This window comes from Ovis aries, chromosome 1 (genome assembly GCF_016772045.2).
Source record: "Ovis aries strain OAR_USU_Benz2616 breed Rambouillet chromosome 1, ARS-UI_Ramb_v3.0, whole genome shotgun sequence".
NCBI lineage: Eukaryota > Metazoa > Chordata > Mammalia > Artiodactyla > Bovidae > Ovis > Ovis aries.
In genome coordinates this window covers 166,689,804-166,710,143 of record NC_056054.1, presented here as the reverse complement: position 1 = coordinate 166,710,143, position 20,340 = coordinate 166,689,804, and the positions used below count along the sequence as shown (strand labels likewise).

At 38.4% G+C, this 20,340-nt stretch overlaps 1 protein-coding gene across 8 annotated transcripts in view; it reads left to right on the top strand.

The window, feature by feature from the left end:
* Positions 1-20,340, top strand: part of IMPG2 (interphotoreceptor matrix proteoglycan 2) — a 77,769-nt gene that overhangs the window by 16,760 nt on the left and 40,669 nt on the right. For all 8 annotated transcript variants that reach the window (XM_027979604.3, XM_060416880.1, XM_060416876.1 and 5 more), the window contains exons 5-9: positions 3,813-3,862; positions 4,730-4,812; positions 11,698-11,859; positions 17,680-17,738; positions 19,859-19,879. In XM_027979604.3, coding sequence (XP_027835405.1) covers positions 3,813-3,862; positions 4,730-4,812; positions 11,698-11,859; positions 17,680-17,738; positions 19,859-19,879 — 375 coding nt within the window. The remainder of the gene's footprint in view (positions 1-3,812; positions 3,863-4,729; positions 4,813-11,697; positions 11,860-17,679; positions 17,739-19,858; positions 19,880-20,340) is intronic.

Genomic DNA, 20,340 nt, shown 5'->3' with positions numbered 1-20,340 from the left:
GTAGAGAAAGAGATACTCCTGTTTCAGAGGTTAGATCTTGAGGCCTAGAGCAACTGAGGCATCTTCCCAAGCTATGCACAAGGTTAGTGATACATCTGGAACTGGCACCCAGGATTCCTAACTCCTTCCCCTAAGTTTTTTCTTGTTAAAGGCTAATTATAGTTAACAGGTTCTAGAGCAAGGCAAAGTATAGGAAATTGTGAAAGGGAATAGTAGTCTAGGTATGAAATTATTGTTGGCTTGTTTTAGTGTATTTTTGTTACTTATTTCTAACAATTTCATTTATTTATTTTTGGCTGTGTGGGGTCTTCGTTGCTGTGCGTGGGCTCTTCTCTAGTCGTGAGTGGGGGCTACTCTCTAGCTGTGGCGCGTTGGCTTCTCACTGCGGTGGCTCCTCTTGCCGTGGAGCACAGGCTGTAGGCACACAGGCTTCAGTAGTTGTTGCTCACGGACTCTAGAGTAGGTGAGCTGTAGGGCACAGGCTTAGTTGTGGCATGTGTAGTCTTCCTGGACCAGGGATTGAACCTGTGCCTTCTGCATTGGCAGGTGGATTCTTATCCACTGCACCACCAGGGAAGTCCCCTACTATGTTTTTAAACATAGGTTCCATGTGACTGTGGTATTTTTCACACAGTTCCATCTGAATTCCACTGACACAATTAGGCAGTAGCTGTGAGGAAAAAATTATGTGCTGGATAAGCTGAGGAAATGAGATAGTAGACGGTTGTTTGCTGCTGACATTAAGCTAAAGAGCTGACCAACTTCAAATTTGTGGCTTGGCCTAGAAATGAAGCATTTCTGTCTCCAAACTCAACACAGCACTGTATTCTAATTCTGTTGTGTGCGACATTCTAGGGCATCCCTGTAGGAGGCATATCTAATGAGAAAATGTGAAAGGATTCATGTTACTGTCTTTTGAAAGAAGTGCAGGAGGATGAGGGATTAAGTGTTGGGAGTGTTGGACAAGTGTTTTAAATTACTGAGAGTTGCCCACTTAGCATCATTGTGCTTAATCTCTCAGTCACATCTGACTCTTTGTGACCCTGTGGACTGTAGTCCACCAGACTCCTCTGTCCATGGGGATTATCCAGGCAAGAATGCAAGAGTGGGTTGCCACAACCTCCTCCAAGGGATCTTCCCAAACCAAGGATCAAACCCAGGTCTTTGGCATTGCAGGTGGATTCTTTACCATTTGAACCACTGTGGAAGCCCTTACCATCGTTAAAATAATGTTATTTTGAGAAAAAAAAAGTTATTTTGAATTCAGTAAGTGAAATCTAGTTCTATTGAAGTAAGTGAACTTCTCCATTCTGAATGCTTACTTACTTAGAGAATTAGCTTAAATTTGATTTTGATGTGGGAGACAATTTGACCGATCCCTGGTGAGGTCTGGTTTCTCTGCCATGTCATCTCAACTTCCTATTCTGATTACTGTATTGTGCTTTGTTTTATTTTGACCTCTTTGCTCTTCATACTTGATTGCTCTCCAGCTTTCACTGGGTTTCCCTTCCTCTTTCTGGGTCCTTACACATTTTGACTTTCAGGTCATTTAGTTGATGTAACACCACTATCATTAAGACCAAGGAAACCCATCCTGGTTGCCCTTCTAGGGAATATGGGTCATATAAAGGCCATGTAGTAGTGTGGAATTAATGTGAGTGAGAGAGAGGTTTCTGGAATCAAATGGGCCTATTTTACAGCACAGTTCCTTCATTGGCTAGTTCTGTGACCTTTTCTTATCACCCAGGTCTTCCTCCACTCATCATTCATCAAAATGACTTATCCAGATGCCATATTCCTTTATATTCTTTTGAATGACAGCTAAGCAAGCAGGTTCCTGCAAGTGTACCAAAAATAACAAGTGGTGATAGGTTTGGTGTATTGGTTTAATATGTTATTCTTTTTAGATAGTATTTTTAAAAACCAGGAGAATCTTTATGGTGAGATTTTTTTTTTTAGCCTATGTTTCTCAAATTTTCTACCAAAGCTTGGGGGTTTAGGGAGTATGGCCTTAGCTGATTCCCCCACTCCAGTTCCAGTCATGAAATGTCTTTGAAATGATCATATTGTAACTTAATATTCATTTAAACTTTATATTGTACTCTGTAATACAGCCACATGTGTTTTAATATTAATATATGTTATTAATTTATTTTTAAACTTTATTTTGTATTGGGATCTAGCTGATGAAAAATGTTGTGATAATTCCAGGTGAACAGCAAAGGGACTGAGCTATACACATACATGGATCCATTCTCCCCTAAACTCCCCTTCCATCCAGGTGGCCACATAGCACTGAGCACAGTTCCATGTGCTATAACAGTAGGTCCTTGTTGGTTATCCATTTTAAATATAGCAGTGTGTACATGTCCAAATTCATATCAGTTTTTGGTTAGCTCTCTATGCTTTTACTTTAAAGTGAAAATTGCTGCTTCAAGATGTGTGCCACATTTATCTGGTGGCTGTGAGCCCATGATCTAGTTTAGAGAAGCAGGACAATTTGAAGGAGTGGTTCTGAAGTGAAGATGGGGCTCACTGAGACAGAAGCGAGTCTAAGAGGGAGACATTTTGACTGTTTAAATCATCTTTGAAAACTGCCTATGGAAAGTTGAAGAGAGTTTTCCATTACTGTAATTTATATATTTGGGGATATGTGGAGATTTGGACTGGTGGAAACACCCTTTCTTTAAGGACTTTGTCAGGTTATCTTCTGATCCCTTCTGATCTTTGCCTGCAGTTGCAGGGTTGAATGGTAAAAGGATAGCCAGGGGACCTGAAACCTGGGAGCAATGTGGCCTATAGCAAGTCATGTCTCTAACCTTGACTTGTTGTATGCTAAAAAGTTTCATGATTCTGTGATCTCTCAAATGAGATGAGATTTGGGCCCATGTGTTCCCCGTGACTGCCAGAACTTTTGTGTCTGAACTGCTTGTTGTGTTTGTGTTTGTTACTATTTTCTGTTAGGTGGTAACCTTCATAGACCATGAGTATTTTGTTCACAGCTGTATGCCAAGTGTGTTCTACACTAAACTGGTTGGTCAATAGTATTTATTTATTCCAAAAGTATCTATTCAGTGCCTATTAAGTGGTAGTTTCTGTTTTAAGATGAAGATACAGTGCAAATATGGCAGATAAGGCCCCTAATCTCATGGAGTTTGGATTAGATTCTTTTTTTTTAGAGTTTACATTCTTGAGGCAGTCTTGTTAAATAGATATATCTGTGATGATGAACATGTTTTTTACTAGACTGTTCCATAAAATAGCCATTAGCCACATATGACTGTTGAACACTGAAATGTGGATAGTGTGGATGAGGTCCTGAGTTTTGAATCTTTATTTAATTTTAAATTAAATTACCACATACATCCTCTGACTACCATATTAGGAAATGCCATTCTAGAAGACTAAGGGTATGGACATAGATAAAGAAGTAGATAAATAAATTAACAGAACAATTTCACATAGTGAAGAGAACTGAGGAAAAAAATGAAACAGGGTTATGAAATAGTAAGGAAGTACTATGTAGAGTGGTTATCAGTATTATGTATTACATAGGGTATATTATGTGTGTGTACATATATATATGCATGCTACATAATATGTACTATGTAATATTATGTAGGGTGATTCGAGTTGAGTAGGCATCAAAAAATGTAAAATAAATAAGTTTTTTTTTTTTAATTGCTATTTAGTACTTTAGTTTGGGAATCCTTATTTGGAGATCAGGTGAATTCCTTTCTGGAAAACAAACCCCAAAATAAACCGTCACATTTCTGTCATTTTATTAACTCCAGACATTTTTTTTTTGCTAGCTCTGAATTGTCATCTCCAGTTCCTGTTGGTGACATGTCAACACTGGGAGGTATGCTTTTGTGCCTTTATTCACTTTTCTTTTAAATTTTATTATTAAATTGCAAGGAAGCACAATTTTCAGCTCATATTTTAAAAATTACCCTTTGTCTCTCCTTCTGTTGTTGAAGAAGTCTCAAGAAAAAGCAATTGTTTTTTCACTTATTTTATGACATTATAGTTGGGTACTTAAGAATCTTTAATTATTAAGTACATAATATAGAATCTGAAAACCTTAAAACAAATGTACAACCTAAAGAATTGTTTTAAGGCAAACACTTTGTAATCACTGCTTATGTCAAAAGGTAGAACCTTTGTAGCTCCACTATTTTTTGTCATTTGTCTTTTAGAGTTTCCCAGAGTAAGGATTTTTCTAATTGCATTCTGTGGTATACTTTGTTTGTATGTTTCTTTGACCTCTGTATTTCCTGTAAATTAGTAATTGATTTCTTTATTTTTAATTTTTTTAAAAAAAGTTCTTCTATGTTGCAAATTTCAAACATACGAAAAATAGCACAGTGAGGCCCAGCATCAACAATTGTAATTTTTGGCTAATTCCAATCTTTAGTCACTTTCCCCCTCTGAGAGTTTTACAAGTTAGTTTTATTAGGTAACTCCTTAAGGATAGAGACTTTGTATCCCTGGAGGCTTGCATAGAGCCTGACATATAGTAGGTATCAGTAAATGCTTGTTGAATGAGTCATATTTATTTCTTGTGCTGAGGAAATTCATGTGTCTTGAGGTTAAAATGCACAGAATTTTGCAGATGAAAAAGCAAATGACTTATATGAATGGCATCAAAATCAGTTTATTGTTTCCTGATAGACATTATGATTTAGTCATGGACTGAATTAATACACGTTTTTGTTTTTGTTTTTAGATGCTGGTCTCAGTGTTCCATATCCAGGGGTGACCTCCTATGAAGGTATCTCAGAGAGCAGCTTGGAGAGGCCAGACGACAGTGTGAGTGATGTTCTGTTTCATTATTTAGTTTCTAACATGGAGAACAGGGATTTAGAGAGATTTATTATTCATTGCCAGACAACACAAAACTTCAGGTGGTTCTCTTCATGGAAATGTAGATTCTAAAACCAGTACATTAAAAAGAATCTGAGATTCCTTGGAGAGCCCAATAAGTCTGCTTTTGGCAAAGAATAGATTTGAATTGTAAATTAAATGACGTGGAGCCTGGGGAGCTGTCATCATGGTAAGCCCACTGTCTTCTGTGGGCTGTGTGCATAATTTATTGTGAGGGTTTTTGCCTATGTACTCTGTCTCTTAATAAATCAGAACTTAGTTTTCTCTTCTTCAGAGGGAAAGGATATAGATTTTATGTAGTTTAGAGAAGTACTGTACTTTTTAAATGCATCATTACTAATAGAAATCTGTCTACTAAGAAGCATTAAGTTGGCTATCACATTCCAAATTTTTTGAAAAGTAAATGCTTCTAGGATGAAACTATTTCATTAGAAATTTTATTAAATGTGCATAAATCACAGATTCCTTAATACAGAGCAAACTTTGATTGAACATATTCACTGCTGCTACTGCTAAGTCACTTCAGTCGTGTCCGACTCCGTGCGACCCCACAGATGGCAGCCTACCAGGCTCCCCCGTCCCTGGGACTTTCCAGGCAAGAACACTGGAGTGGGTTGCCATTTCCTTCTCCAGTGCGTGAAAGTGAAAGGTGAAAGTGAAGTTGCTCAGTTGTGTCCGACTCTTAGTGACCCCGTGGACTGCAGCCTACCAGGCTCCTCCGTCCATAGGATTTTCCAGGCAAGAGCACTGGAGTGGGGTGCCGTTGCCCTTTCCGAACATATTCATTAGAAAGGTGCAATTGTTACCTTACACCTTCTCTTACCAACTGTGAAGTCAAGTCCTGCCACCCCACTCTGTCCACCACCTTCCCTGTTACTGAGCAAGGCTGGAGCCAGTTTGGGATCCTTGTATCAATACAATACCTTTAGTATTCAGTAAAACTGTGTCCAAATTAGATGGTACTAGAAAATATTGGCATTTGATAAATATTTGAATAAAAAGTGATACTGTAGTTCTGAACTTGATGCTGAATGTTATGGTGTAGGACTGGAAACTTTTACAGAATGAGATAAAATTCACTGTAATGGGAATGAAGGTATTATGTGTAATCAGTTGGAACATTTCGTAACAGAGAGAGTAATTTGAAGGTAATTTGTAGAACCAGTAGGAAGACAAAACAGTACAAGCATACATGACTAGTTCAGAGTGAAGCCTAATAGACAGTTTTACATTTCAGTTTTTTTCCCTAATACATTTTTCAGATACTATTTTAGAAATTACATACTTTATTCTTGGTTTGTTAGTATTTACCCTGTATGTTATCATGTGTCTTTAATCTAGCAAAGTTTACGTTTTTCAGAATCTTTATCCTTATCCTGAGTCTGCAGGAACATTACCTACCTACCTAGAGTCGCTCAGTCGTGTCCGACTCTGCGACCTGTGGACTGTAGCCCACCGGGCCCCTCTGTCCATGGGATTCTCCAGGCAAGAATACTGGAGTGGGTTGCCATTTACTTCTCCAGGGAATCTTCCCAACCCAGGGATCGAACCCAGGTCTCCCGCGTTGCAGGCAGATGCTTTAACCTCTGAGCCACCAATAATTCAAGTGATTACCTTACTGTTTTACATGTTATTTTCAGTATTTTTGTTCTTTCTTTCTCTCCTTTGCTGCTGCTGCTGCTAAGTTGCTTCAGTCGTGTCCGACTCTGTGCGACCCCATAGATAGCAGCTCACTAGGCTCCTCTGTCCCTGGGATTCTCCAGGCAAGAACACTGGAGTGGGTTGCCATTTCCTTGTCCAATGCATGAAAGTAAAAAGTGAAAGTGAAGTCGCTCAGTCGTGCCCGACTCTTAGCGACCCCATGGACTGCAGCCCACCAGGCTCCTCCGTCCCTGGGATTTTAGTTCTCTCTTTTTAATCTTACAAATTTGACTGACTGCATCATTTTTATTTTATATAGTTAAAAGTTTTTACATTTACCCAAATGTGTGCTGTTTTATTTTCTTAAAATTCTTTTTTACATTTTAGACCTTTCTTTTGGAATAATTTTCCTTCTGAAATATATGCTTCTGGTATTACTTTAGTAAGAATCTCTCACTGGTTCAATCTCAGCTTTTGGTCACCTGAAGATTTCTGTATTATCCCCTTATTCTAGAAAGATTCTTATAATCTGTATAAATTTCTAGATAGAAGGTCTTTGGTTTTTTTTTTGTTAAGATTTTATTTCACTATCTTTTAACTTTTATTGTTACTATTAAGAACTCAACTAATAATTCAGTTCTTATTCTTTTGTGGGTAATCTATTTTTTTCGCCTACTGTTAAGATACTACTCTCTCTCTCCCTCTCTATATTTATGTAATGATGAGACATAATGATTGAATTTCTCAAATTTATAATAGACTAAAAACCTCATGTTAAGATAGTACAATAAATCCAAAGCAAAGTAAATAAGCATAAACACACTCCTATACCCATTTTTATAAAACTATAGACTCCCAAATACTATATGGTGTATTACTATAAGTATACTATAATATGGTATAACTGCAGACATATCTCAGATATTGTGGGTTCAGTTCCAGATGGCCATAATAAAGTGAATATTGCAATAAGACAAGTCACGGGTGCATTTCGGTTTCCTCATACATATAGAAGTTATGTTTACCTCTCCTGTAGGCTGTTGAGGGTATAGTAGCATTCTGTCCAAAAAATCAATGTATATCAGTTCAGTTCAGTCACTCAGTTGTGTCCAACTCTTTGTGACCCCATGGACTGTGGCACGCCAGGCTTCCCTGTCCTTCATCTCCCAGAGCTTGCTCAAACTCGTGTCCATTGAGTCAATGATACCATCCAACCATCTCATTCTCTGTCATCGCCTTCTCCTCCTGCCTTCAATCTTTCCCAGCATCAGGTTATTTTCCAGTGAGTCGGCTTTTTGCATCAGGTGGCCAAAGTATTAGAGCTTCAGCCTCAGCATCTGTCCCTCCAATGAATATTCAGGACTGATCTCCTTTAGGATGGACTGATGGGATCTCCTTGCAGTCCAAGGGACTCTCAAGAGTCTTTTCCAACACCACAGTTCAAAAGCATCAATGCTTTGGTACTCAGCCTCCTTTATGGTCCAACTCTCACAGTCCATACAGGACTACTGGAAAAACTATAGCTCTGACTAGACAGACCTTTGTTAGCAGAGTAATGTCTCTGCTTTTTAATACACTGTCTAGATTTGTCATAGCTTTTCTTCCAAGCAGCGTATTTTTCATGGCTGCAAGTCACCATCTGCAGTGATTTTGGAGACCAAGAAAATAAAGTCTCTCACTGTTTCCATTGTTTCCTCATCTATTTGCCATGAAGTGATGGGACTAGAGGCCATGATCATTTTTGTTCTTTGAATGTTGAGTTTTAAGCTAGCTTTTTCTCCTCTTTCACCTGCATTAAGAGGCTCTTAGTTCCTCTTGTTGAGTTTAAGCTAGTGTTTTCTCCTCTTTCACCTGCATTAAGAGGCTCTTTAGTTCCTCTTCACATTCTGCCATAAGGGTGGTGTCATCTGCATATCTGAGGTTGTTGATATTTCTCCTGGCAATCTTGACTTCAGCTTGTACTTCATCCAGCCTAGCATTTCTCATGATGTACTCTGCATATATGTTAAATAAGCAGGGTGACAATATACAGCCTTGACATACTCCTTTCCCAATTTTGAACCAGTCCAGTTCTAACTGTTGCTTCTTGACCTGCATACAAGTTTCTCAGGAGACAGGTAAGGTAGTCTGGTATTCCCATCTCTTTAAGAATTTTCCAGTTTTTTGTGATCCACACAGTCAAAGGCTTTGGTGTAGTCAGTGAAGCAGAAGTTGATGTTTTTCTGGAATTCTCTTGCCTTTTCTATCATCCAGCCAGTGTTGGCAATTTGATCTCTGGTTCCTTTGCCTTTCCTAAATCCAGCTTGAACATCTGGAAGTTCTTGGTTCACGTACTGTTGAGGCCTAGCTTGGAGAGTTTTGAGCATTACGTTGCTAGCATGTGAAATGAGTACAGTTCAGTTCAGTTCAGTCGCTCAGTCGTGTCCAACTCTTTGCGACCCCATGAATCGCAGCACGCCAGGCCTCCCTGTTCATCACCAGCTCCTGGAGTTCACTCAGACTCATGTCCATCGAGTCCGTGATGCCATCCAGCTATCTCATCCTTGGTCATCCCCTTCTCCTCCTGCCCCCAGTCCCTCCCAGCATCAGAGTTTTTTCCAATGAGTCAACTCTTCTCATTAGTGGCCAAAGTACTGGAGTTTCAGCTTTAGCATCAGTCCTTCCAAAGAAATCCCAGGGCTGATCTCCTTCGGAATGGACTGGTTGGATCTCCTTGCAGTCCAAGGGACTCTCAAGAGTCTTCTCCAATACCACAGTTCAAAAGCATCAATTCTTTCGCACTCAGCCTTCTTCACAGTCCAACTCTCACATCCATACATGCCCACAGGAAAAACTATAGCCTTGACTAGATGGACCTTAGTTGGTAAAGTAATGTCTCTGCTTTTGAATATGCTATCTAGGTTGGTCATAACTTTTCTTCCAAGGAGTAAGTGTCTTTTAATTTCATGGCTGCAGTCACCATCTGCAGTGATTCTGGAGCCCAAAAAAATAAAGTCTGACACTGCTTCCACTGTTTCCCCATCTATTTCCCATGAAGTGATGGGACCAGATGCAATTGTACGATATTTTAAACATTCTTTGTCATTGCTCTTCTTTGGGATTGGAATGAAAACTGATCTTTTCCAGTCTTGTGGCCACTGCTGATTTTTCCAAATTTGCTAACACACTGAGTGCAGCACTTTCACAGCATCATCTTTTAGGATTTGAAATAGCTCTGCTGGAATTCCATCCCCTCCACTAGCTTTGCTTGTAGTGATGCTTCCTAAGGCCCACTTGACTTCGCACTTCAAGTCACTTGCAGTGATGGCGGGCCTTAGGAAGCATCACTACAAGTACAATATAGTAGCATATAATACAGTATTGAGGATACTGCAATTTCGCAAAAATGTATATAGAGAAAATTCTCAGGTGTTGTCCCATATGATTGGGTACATGTCTGACTCCCTCATTTTATACCTTTTGTCTGTTAACCACTCGTTCTTAACTTTCATTTCTTTGTCCCCCTATGTGGCATTCAGAAATGTCTTCCAGTTCGCTTATTCTTCCTTTGACTTAGTCTAATCCGTTGCTCAAACTGTCTATATAGGTGTCTTTGATCTGACTTTTCAACATGTATACACCTGGCACTTTATAGCCTATCCCTTGTAGTATTTGAAACTAAAGCCTAGGTCACAAGAGATTGCTAGATACACTGTGTATGCATAGATTACTGAATCACCTCTCTGGATTTTTCTAGCCTCTCTCTTTTGATTTCTGGTTTATTTTCTTGCAAACCAGGTATGCATTAAAATCGTTAAAAAATTCAGTCAGCATTTTAGGTGTTGTATTGCAGCAAGGTTCCTAAGGATATTTCTTTTATAGTAATACTGAAAATGAAAGTTTTTATTTAAATTTAGTGAGAGAAAATTTAGTATTAAAGAATGCAAAGTCTTGTACAAAATTTCTTAAGGCTTAAGGTTTTTAGTAGTTTCAATATGACTTAGCAGTATGAGGAAAAACTAGTAAAGCAAGAGTACTTTTAGGTTGCATTAACAGAAATTAGAATCTGCTATCAGGAAAGTGATAGTTGTACCATATTTTACTTATCAGACCTCACTTATGTGTATCATACTCTAAGGAAGACATTAAGAGCCCAATAAGTGTTTGGAGAAAAGGAACTAGTGAAAAGTCAGAGAAGATGATAGGTGCCTATCCTTATTTGAAGGTTTCTCTGGGGCCTATAGTTTTTATATGCATCCAGATTTCAGAACTGGGATCAGTGGGAATTTGTAGGGAAATATATTTGAGTTTTATTGGGCTTCTTTGGTAGCTCAGCTGATAAAGAGTCCACCTGCGATGCAGGAGACCCTGGTTCTAGTCCTGGGTAGGGAAGATCCACTGGAGAAAGGATAGGCTATCTACTCCAGTATTCTTGGGCTTCCCTGGTGGCTCAGCTGGTAAAGAATACTCCTGCAATATGGGAGACCTGGGTTCGATCCCTGGGTTGGGAAGATGCCTCGGAGAAGGGAAAGACTACTCACTCCAGTAGTCTGGCTTGGAGATTTCCATGGACTGTATAGTCCATGGGGTCACAAAGAGTTGGACATGACTGAGCGACTTTCACTTTTTTTTTAATGGCTGTTTTCAGGACTGTTTTCAGGCAGTTCTATTAAAGGAACGTCTATACTGTTTTCCATAGTGGCTGCACTAATTGACATTCCTACCTGTGAATCAAGATTCCCTTTTCTCCACATTCTCTCCAGCATTTTTATTTGTAGACTTCTTGATATATCCATTCTGACAGGTGTGAGGTGATACATCATTGTGGTTTTAATTTGCATTTCTCCAATAATTAGCAATGTGCAACTTCAGCTTTTTCTACTCACTCACAGGTGGTGAACTTTGGTGGTTATCTGTGAAAAATTTTCTCTTTCCCTGAACCAGTGACCACAATCACTGTGTATTCAAAGGAATGAACAAATACACAGTAATTTTAATAATAACCTGTCTTAAAATTTTAATAATAACCTGTCTTAAAAACCAGTTAGTTTCAAAGTCAAATATTATATAAATAGTCATCACCAGAAGTTGCCTTTGGCACAGTGTCTGGTATATCATAGGTGGTCAGTAGATATTTGTTGACTGAATGAGTGAACATTGACATTTATTGTTCTTTTGCTAAAAATCCAGATTAGCAATGAAATTGAGAATATGATAGAAGAATCCAGAAAAACAGCTGCTGAGCAGGTTGCAGAATTCAGTATCCACCTTTTGGGGGAACAGTACAATGAAGAACTACAGGACCCCTCTAGCTTTCACCACCAGCGCCTTGTAGAAGACTTTATTTCAGAGGTGGGTGATTTGGGGGATGTGTTTTTATTCTTTTTTGTATACAAGATAGTTTGCTGGAGCTATAAATTTCTCATGTTAACACTGGTTAAAGGTAGGTTTAGGACTTAAGCTTTCCATCTACTTGATTCAGTGAGTAGTGATTTAGCCATTTCTTTAGAAAGCTCTGTGAAAATTTCACCAAAAGATGAACTATGTCACTGAAACAAAGTTTTGTATCCATTTGCCATATACCAACAAATAAATGCTATTTCCAGCTTTGGCCATACAGCCAAGGAAGAATGTGTTCTGTGGCATGGATTTTACTTGACAATATTTGGAGAAATGAGCATCTTTGAGATATTATATGTAGTGTGTTATTTTTCTTGAGGGAACAATAAATTTAATTTCTTTTAATTTTGTATTTGTTATTCTTTTTTAAAGGTGAAAATTTTTGAATAGTTAATGCATAGGTAGTATGAAGCCCCAAGCTCAAAGGACAAAAGGACATCCAGTGAAAAGTAAATTTTCCTCTTATCTCTGTTCCTTGGTTAGAAGTATTTTTAAAAGAGAGTTTCTTTACAGAATTGTGCATTAGACCATCTCACAACTTTACTTTCTGGAAGAATTCTATCTAGGGACTTGAAGTTAAGAAATTTTTCAAGATACCGAGGGCCCATCTCCTCTCTCTTTGTCAAGTGAGAGGGTACATTAGTCCTCCTGTTTATTTCTTTTCCTCTTGATGGAGTTCTCTGTGGCCAAGTTTTTTGATTCCATTACCTTGGACTAATTTCCTTCTCTAGACATTGTGTCTAGATGAGAAAGAAAAATATGCATCTCTCAGCCAAGCAGCATCATTGCAGCCATCAGACACAGGGAGTGTGGGCTAAACAATTAATTTTCCTAGCTGTGTGGCCAATTTGTGAGGCTATATGGTATGTGGAAGAAATGTCAGCCAGGCCAATGGCCATTTGGCATCAGACAGTGTCTTGGATCAGCTCTTTGGTTCTCTCTGTTCTTGGATTAAGGAGCCTTTAATAAACCTCCATGTTTGGATAAACAGTTGTGCTAAATGACTGCATATTTAGAGAAGGTCTAATAAACACTCTGAAAAACATTTCCATCAGGGACTTTATGAAGTAGGTAGCTATTGGCTCAAGGTGCTTTAAAGGTGATGAAGGATCAGTACCTTCTCTGACCTATTTCTACATATGGGTCCTTTTACATGGAATGAAATGTCTACCGATAGCCACTTCCCTGTGTGGAGCTGCAGAGTCAGGGTCGTGTCTCTGAAAAGTCCTGTCTTCACATATACTGCAAACTGAAGGAGACCGTCATGGGAATTGTTCTTTCAGTATTATTTTTTCGGGTAATGCTGGAAGATACACAGGGAAAAAGAAAGCCTGCTTGGGAGGATTGAGATTCAGGAGCTGTTACTTTTTTTTTTTTTAATGAGCTGAGGAAGATAAACTTGGGGTGCCGTGAAGGGTGACATCAGAGAGGGAAAGGTCGTTGTGATAGGCTTTGGAGTGTGGACACCTGATGGCAGCCACAGAATCAACACAGTGTCCTCACATAGTGCTTTGTGTTTTGCAAGCTGCTGTGTGTCGGTTTGCTAACAGCAGCCAGGTGGATAATCAGCTCCATTTTATAGATGAAACCCATCAGGGTGAGTAACTTGTTCATGGTCATTTCAGCTTCTAGGAGTGGAAGGGAAAATCAGGTCTCCTCCTTCCTTTGAAACTGTTCTTTCCTTTATATCATACTGAGTCCCCTTCAATTATTTTTTATAATTTTATTTATTATTTATTTTTGGCTGTGTTGGGTCTTCGTTGCTATGCAGACCTCTCTAGTTGTGGTGAGCGGGTGCTTCTCTCTAATTGTGGTGTGTGGGCCTCTCACTGTAGCGGCTTCTCTTGCTGCAGAGCCTGGGCGCTAGAGTCTGCGGGCTTCAGCTGTTGCAGCCTGCGGGCTCAGTAGTTGCGGCTTCTGGGCTTCAGAAGGCAGGCTCAGTGGTGGTGGTGTATGGGCTCCCTGCTCCATGGCATGTGAGATCTTCCCAGATCAGGGATCGAATCCATGTCTCCTTTATTGGCAGGTGGATTCTTTACCACTGAGCCACTAGGGAAGCCCCGAGTCCTCTTCATTTTAATTCAGGTGAGAAGCTCTGGTGAGCCTCACAGTTCTCCCAGTTATAAAATCATATTTATCAAAGGAAAGAGGATGAGGCATGTGATTCAGTGAGAAGAGTATGAGCTTCAGTGTTAGAAAGACTGATTGAATGAATTCTGATTCAGACACCAAATGGATGATCCTGGGCAAATTAGTTGATATCTCAGTCTCAGTTTCCTCAGTTGCATAATGGGGAAACTACCTATCTCTTGCGATTGTTGCAAGGATTAGAAGTAATATTTCAAAGCACCAGGCACATAGCAGTCACTCAGTAAATTGTACCTGTTATTAATCTTGTGACTAATAAAGTGGAATGACTTCTTACAACTGGGCACCTATGTAGTAGCTAACTGGGTGTGATGAATTAGAAAACGTGTTTAAAGTCAAACAATGGCAAGGCTCCAGATGAGATGGGTTTGTTGTTGTTTAGTCACTAAGTTATGTCCGACCCAAGTTCCTCTGCCTTTCTCTATCTCCCAGTTTGCTCAAATTCATGTCCATTGAGTCCCTGATGCCATCACATATCTCATCCGCTACCACCCTCTACTCCTTTTGCCTTCAATCTTTCTTAGCATCAGAGTCTTTTCTAGTGAGTCGGCTCTTTGCATCAGGTGGCCAGAGTATTAGAGATTCAGCTTCAGCATCAGTCCTTCCAATGAATAGTCAGGACTGATTTCCTTTAGGATTGACTAGTTTGATCTCCTTGCAGCCCAGGGAACTCTTAAGAGTCCTATTCAGCACCACAATTTGAAAGCATCAGTTCTTTGGTTCTCAGCTTTCTTTGTGGTCCAGTTCTCACATCTGTTCATGACTACTGGAAAAACCATAGCTTTGAGTATACAGACCTTTTTGGCAAAGTGGTATCTCCGCTTTTTAATATGCTGTCTAGGTTTCTCATAGTTTTCCTTCCAAGGCGCAAGATGGGTTTAGTATTAATAACAACATGCAATAACACTGCATTTTGCAGCTAATGAAGTACTTTTAGCTATGCTCATCTTAATCTTAAGAAGTGATGTGCTTAGTGGGCATTGAAGCATTAAGTACTATGAAAGAAGACTTGTGCCTGGCCACTCTGCAGTGTAAAATAGCCGAGACTAACCCTCAGTCTTTGCATTCTTAGTCCTGTGGATTTTATCCCCACCTCCACCCTCCGAGAATTAGCACTTCTCTGTTTTCTCTCAGAATAAAACAAGGTGAATTATTATAGCCAAAAAGTTTCATGGGTTTGGATTCTTTATCTATAAGGCAGAAGGATTTTTGGTGAATCAAGATTTTTTTAAAAATCTCATTCTGATTTTATGAGAACTTGTTTTTTTTTTTTTTTTGCTCTTTATTATTTATTTATTTTATTATTTTTATTTATTTATTTATTTATTTTTACTTTACAGTACTGTATTGATTTTGCCATACATTGACATGAATCTGCCACAGGTGTACATGAGTTCCCAATAAAAGCAGATGCCCAGAGATAGCTCCAGTTCAGTTCAGTTCAGTCGCTCAGTCGTGTCCGACTCTTTGTGACCCCATGGATTGCAGCACGCCAGGCTTCCCTGTCCATCACCAACTCCCGGAGCTCACTCAAACTCATGTCCATTGAGTGGGTGATGCTATCCAACCATCTCATCCTCTGTCATCCCCTTTTCCTCCCACCTTCAATCTTTCCCAGCATCAGGTTATTTTCTAGTGAGTCTGTTCTTCACTTCAGGTGGCCAAAGTATTGGAGTTTCAGCTTCCAACGAATATTTAGAACTGATTTCCTTTAGGATGGACTGGTTGGATCTCCTTGCTGTCCAAGGGACTCTAAAGAGGCTTCTCCAACACCACAGTTCAAAAACATCAATTCTTCTGGGCTCAGCTTTCTTTATAGTCCAACTCTCACACCCATACATGACTACTGGAAAAACCATAGCTTTGACTAGACGGGTCTTTGTTGGCAAAGTAATGTCTCTGCCTTTTAACATGCTGTCTAGGTTGGTCATAACTTTCCTTCCAAGAGGCAAGTGTCTTTGAATTTCATGGCTGATTTTGGAGCCCAAGAAAGTAAAGTCCATCACTGTTTCCGTTGTTTCCCCATTTTTTTGCCATGAAGTGATGGGACCAGATGCCATGATCTTCGTTTTCTGAATGTTGAGTTTTAAACCAGCTTTTTCACTCTTCTCTTTCACTTTCATCAAGAGGCTCTTTAGTTCCTCCTTGCTTTCTGCCATTAGGGTGCTGTCATCTGCGTATCTGAGGTTATCGATATTTCTCCCGGCAATCTTGATTCCAACTTGTGCTTCTTCCAGCCCAGCGTTTCTCATGATGTAGCATGCATATAAGTTAAATAAGCAGGGTGACAATATACAGTCTTGACATACTCCTTTTCCTGTTTGGAACCAGTCTGTTGTTCCATGTCCAGTTCTGTTGCTTCCTGGCCTGCATACAGATTTCTCAGAAGGCAGGTCAGGTGGTCTGGTATTCCCACCTCTTTAAGAATTTTCCAATTTGTTGTGATCTACATAACATAGTCAATAAAGCAAAAGTAAATGTTTTTCTGGAATGCTCTTGCTTTTTCGATGATCCAGTGGATGTTGGCAATTTGATCTCTGGTTCCTCTGCCTTTTCTAAATCCAGCTTGAGCATTTGGAAGTTCACAGTTCACGTACTGTTGAAGCCTGGCTTGGAGAATTTTGAGCATTACTTTGCTAGCATGTGAGATGAGTGCAATTGTGCAGTAGTTTGAGCATTCTTTAGTATTGTCTTTCTTTGGGACTGGAATGAAAGCTGACCTTTTCCAGTCATGTTGCCATTGCTGAGTTTTCCAAATTTGCTGGCAAATAAGCCCAAAGTCCACTAATAACTTCTCTTGTTCTGGTGTTGGCCCCATAGTGACTTAACCTGATAAGATTGTCACCTTCTGAAATGTTGTGGGTAAAATGTTCAATTTTGTTAAATGTGTATTTGTATAAAACTTCATATTTTTTTGGTATTTAGTCCAACCTATCACTTCCCCCTGCTTTAGTCACTAAGCTCATACTGGTTTATGTAGCCTGATTTTAGAAACTTGGTGATAAAACTGGTTTCTGCAGTTGTGATGCTCATAAATTGATATTTTCACCAGTCACTTCTTTATAACCTCCTCTGTGACCACCAGTCAACAAAGCCTAAGCCCAGGTGTGCAGATTTATTTCTTATGTTGGCTGTGTTCACAGTCCTTTGTGTCATAGGAACAGGAAACAGATGCCACCAGACATTTTGCACTTACAGGAAATGAACGCCCAACTGTGTGTCAGTGTGTGTGCTGTGGCCAGATTTCTAATCCATACAATCACATTTTAAAATGTTATTACAGTTTCTTTTGAAACTAGTCCTTTTTTTTTCACATTTCATCACATAAGGGGAAAAATAGTGTTTTGCCAATAAAAGTATGTTTTTTATAATTTGGAAAAAATATTAAAGTAAATCAAAACGTTAAAAAACAAAATTAAAAAAATGTGGCAGGGTTGTGGTAAAAACTATTTCCTAACACTATAACAATTAGAAATTTCTTAGCTTTCTAATCCATGCATATCCATGTATGTGTACAAGCTTCTAATACTTATAAACAGTGCACTTTATATTCTACTCTTAAAAACATTTTTGTGTGTGATTTTTTACATTTCTACATAGTTACAAATTTTTTATTTTTGACAGGTGGAAAATGCATTTACTGGGTTACCGGGCTACAAGGACATTCGTGTACTTGACTTTAGGTAAATAGACTTTTAAAATGCATAGGTTTTGTAGCAGTCTATATTTCAAATGGATTATCCTTTTGTGTTTATTGCATATACTGTTAACAACAGTGATTAAAAAATGACCTGAATTCTTTAATTTGGTGTTCTTTTGGTAAAGTCTGATTCCTAGTGCTGGTTTTTCAGATGAGGAAACCGAGTTAAAGAAAGGCAAAATAATACATTCAAGGAGATATGCTAGATCTGTAGTTGGGCCAAGGTAAGAACTTAGGAATTCATGTCTCCAACTTGCTGCTGAGAAGTTATGTGTTTTTTTTTTTTTTGTGGCACTGAGGGGAGTCTGGAGTAAGGTTAGATGTGATCTAGTGAGCTCCTAAAGGCTCATCAGTGCTCCAGTGAGGTCCCTTTGACATCTTGATGTGTAGTCATTCTGGAGGGGATGTGTTTATCAGCATAGCAGTTCTGGGTAAAGTGGACACCTCTTTTTAGGACTTTGCTTCCCTGTCTAAGAATCATACTTGTGCAGCATCATACTTGGGCACATTTTATTGAGTGAATACTTTGTACTGGCCACTTTACATTCCTGAGTTCCCATAATCTTCAACCCTTTTAGCAAAAATATTGTTATTAATACTTATTTTGAAGAAAAACAAATAGGTTTAGAAGGATTAAGTATTAGCCCAAGGTCAGAGAGCAGAAGAGGGATTTTGAAACAAAGTGGCTATCTTTATATCTCTGGCTATTAACCTCCAGTGCTAGACTGAGTCCTCTGAAGCTTTGGAGCATGTGGATGGTGACTGTGGCCCAGCTATTAGATGCAGGGGAGCACGGGCTTAATTGACAGTGTCTTACTTCTTAACTTTGGTATAGTCTTGTCACAGCTTCTGAGTTTTCCAGAAATAACAGCAAGCACTTACATAGCATTTATAGTGTGCCAGTCTTTCTATCCATATTAACTCATTTAATCCCAACAGCCATACTGTGAGATAGTTACTATTATCCTCATTTTTTTTTTTTTTTTCTGGTAAGGAAACCAGAGCACCGGAAATGTATATACTTTATCTAGGAACTCAGCTAGTTATTGATGCAGGGGCAAGGGCAAGCATGGTAAATTGACCCTCTATCTCCTCTCATACCATGACCTGTCTCCCCAGTTCAGCCATAGCACTTTGCAGGAATACTGTCTCCAGTTGTGACTAACGCTTACATGAGAAACTGAGGCTTTTGAAGTCCTCTCTCATTTGACAGCATATGAAAGACAACATGACCTTTGGGATCAACTTGCGTAGGTTTAAATCCTGCCTTTGGCCCTTCTGCTTGGATGGTTTTGGGTAAATTAACAAGCTTTAACTTCTCATTTACATAAAAAAAGGTAATATATACAATTTATATGAATTGTACTTTATTTAAAAATACTTTTGAAATACTTTGGGTAAATTATTTAGTGTTTTTATTCCTCAGTTTCTTTACCTGTAAATGGGGATATTCATGGTCCTTAATGAGTTTTCATGAAGATTGAAAGAATTAATTTTTGTAAAATGCATAGCGTAGTTCTTGACATTTGGAAAGTCCTTTTAAGTGTCTGATACAGAAAATCAATAAATAAATATTAAAGACTATGCAATATCCTGGAGGTTAGTCAATTTGGACCTTTCCCAACTCCTTGGAATCTTTCTATACGTTATCTGATTTTCTTTACATTAATTTTAATACCACTTAACATTGGTATTGTATACATAACACATAACTTTTTTGTTTGTTTGTTTTTAACACATAACATTTAACATTGTATCCCTCCAAAAATGTTAACCAATTTTGTTAATGCCAAAAGCTGGAGTTCTCTGCTCATTTACTGAAAAAAGTTTATTTATAAAGTGATAACCAAGTATTAATTGTTTAAAAGTATTTTTAAGAAGCTTAAAGACAGTAAAGGCTATAGATTTTAAAATAGAATACTTTCTCCACCTTTGCTTTCTTCCTTCATTGTACAGTTATTTGTCATTATCTAGTACTATACAAGCATTTTCATTTGAAGAAACATTTCAGAGGAAATACATTAAGAGCTTGTACTTTGATTAATTATATGACAGTTATAACTTGCTTAAACTCTGCTTAATACTTTCCATTTTTATTTCCAGGTCCCCTAAGGAAAATGACAGGTAGAGTACCTTTTGACACTTTCTGTACTGTTGACCTAATTAGGAGGTAGTTTAGAAAGCATGGTAGCCCTAGGTCCAAGGGAACATGGCTCAGTTCTTTTATTACTTCCAGTATCACTGTCCAACTTCTTATAGATCATTTGGCAAATGTTATTTGTTAAGAGCCATATATTAAATATTTTATACTTTTTCACACTACATAAGTTCTGTCATATCTAAGCAATACATTGAAAATGAAACAATAAAACTTATTTATGGATCCTGAAATATCATTGTCATATGGTGTTCACATGTCACAAAATGTTGTTATTTTGAGTTTTTTTTTTTTTAATTTATTTATTTATTTATTTATTTTTAGTTTTTTATTTTTTAAATTTTAAAATCTTTAATTCTTACATGCATTCCCAAACATGCACCTCCTTTGAATGCAGGAAAGACGCTAACAGTTGCTGAAAATGGTG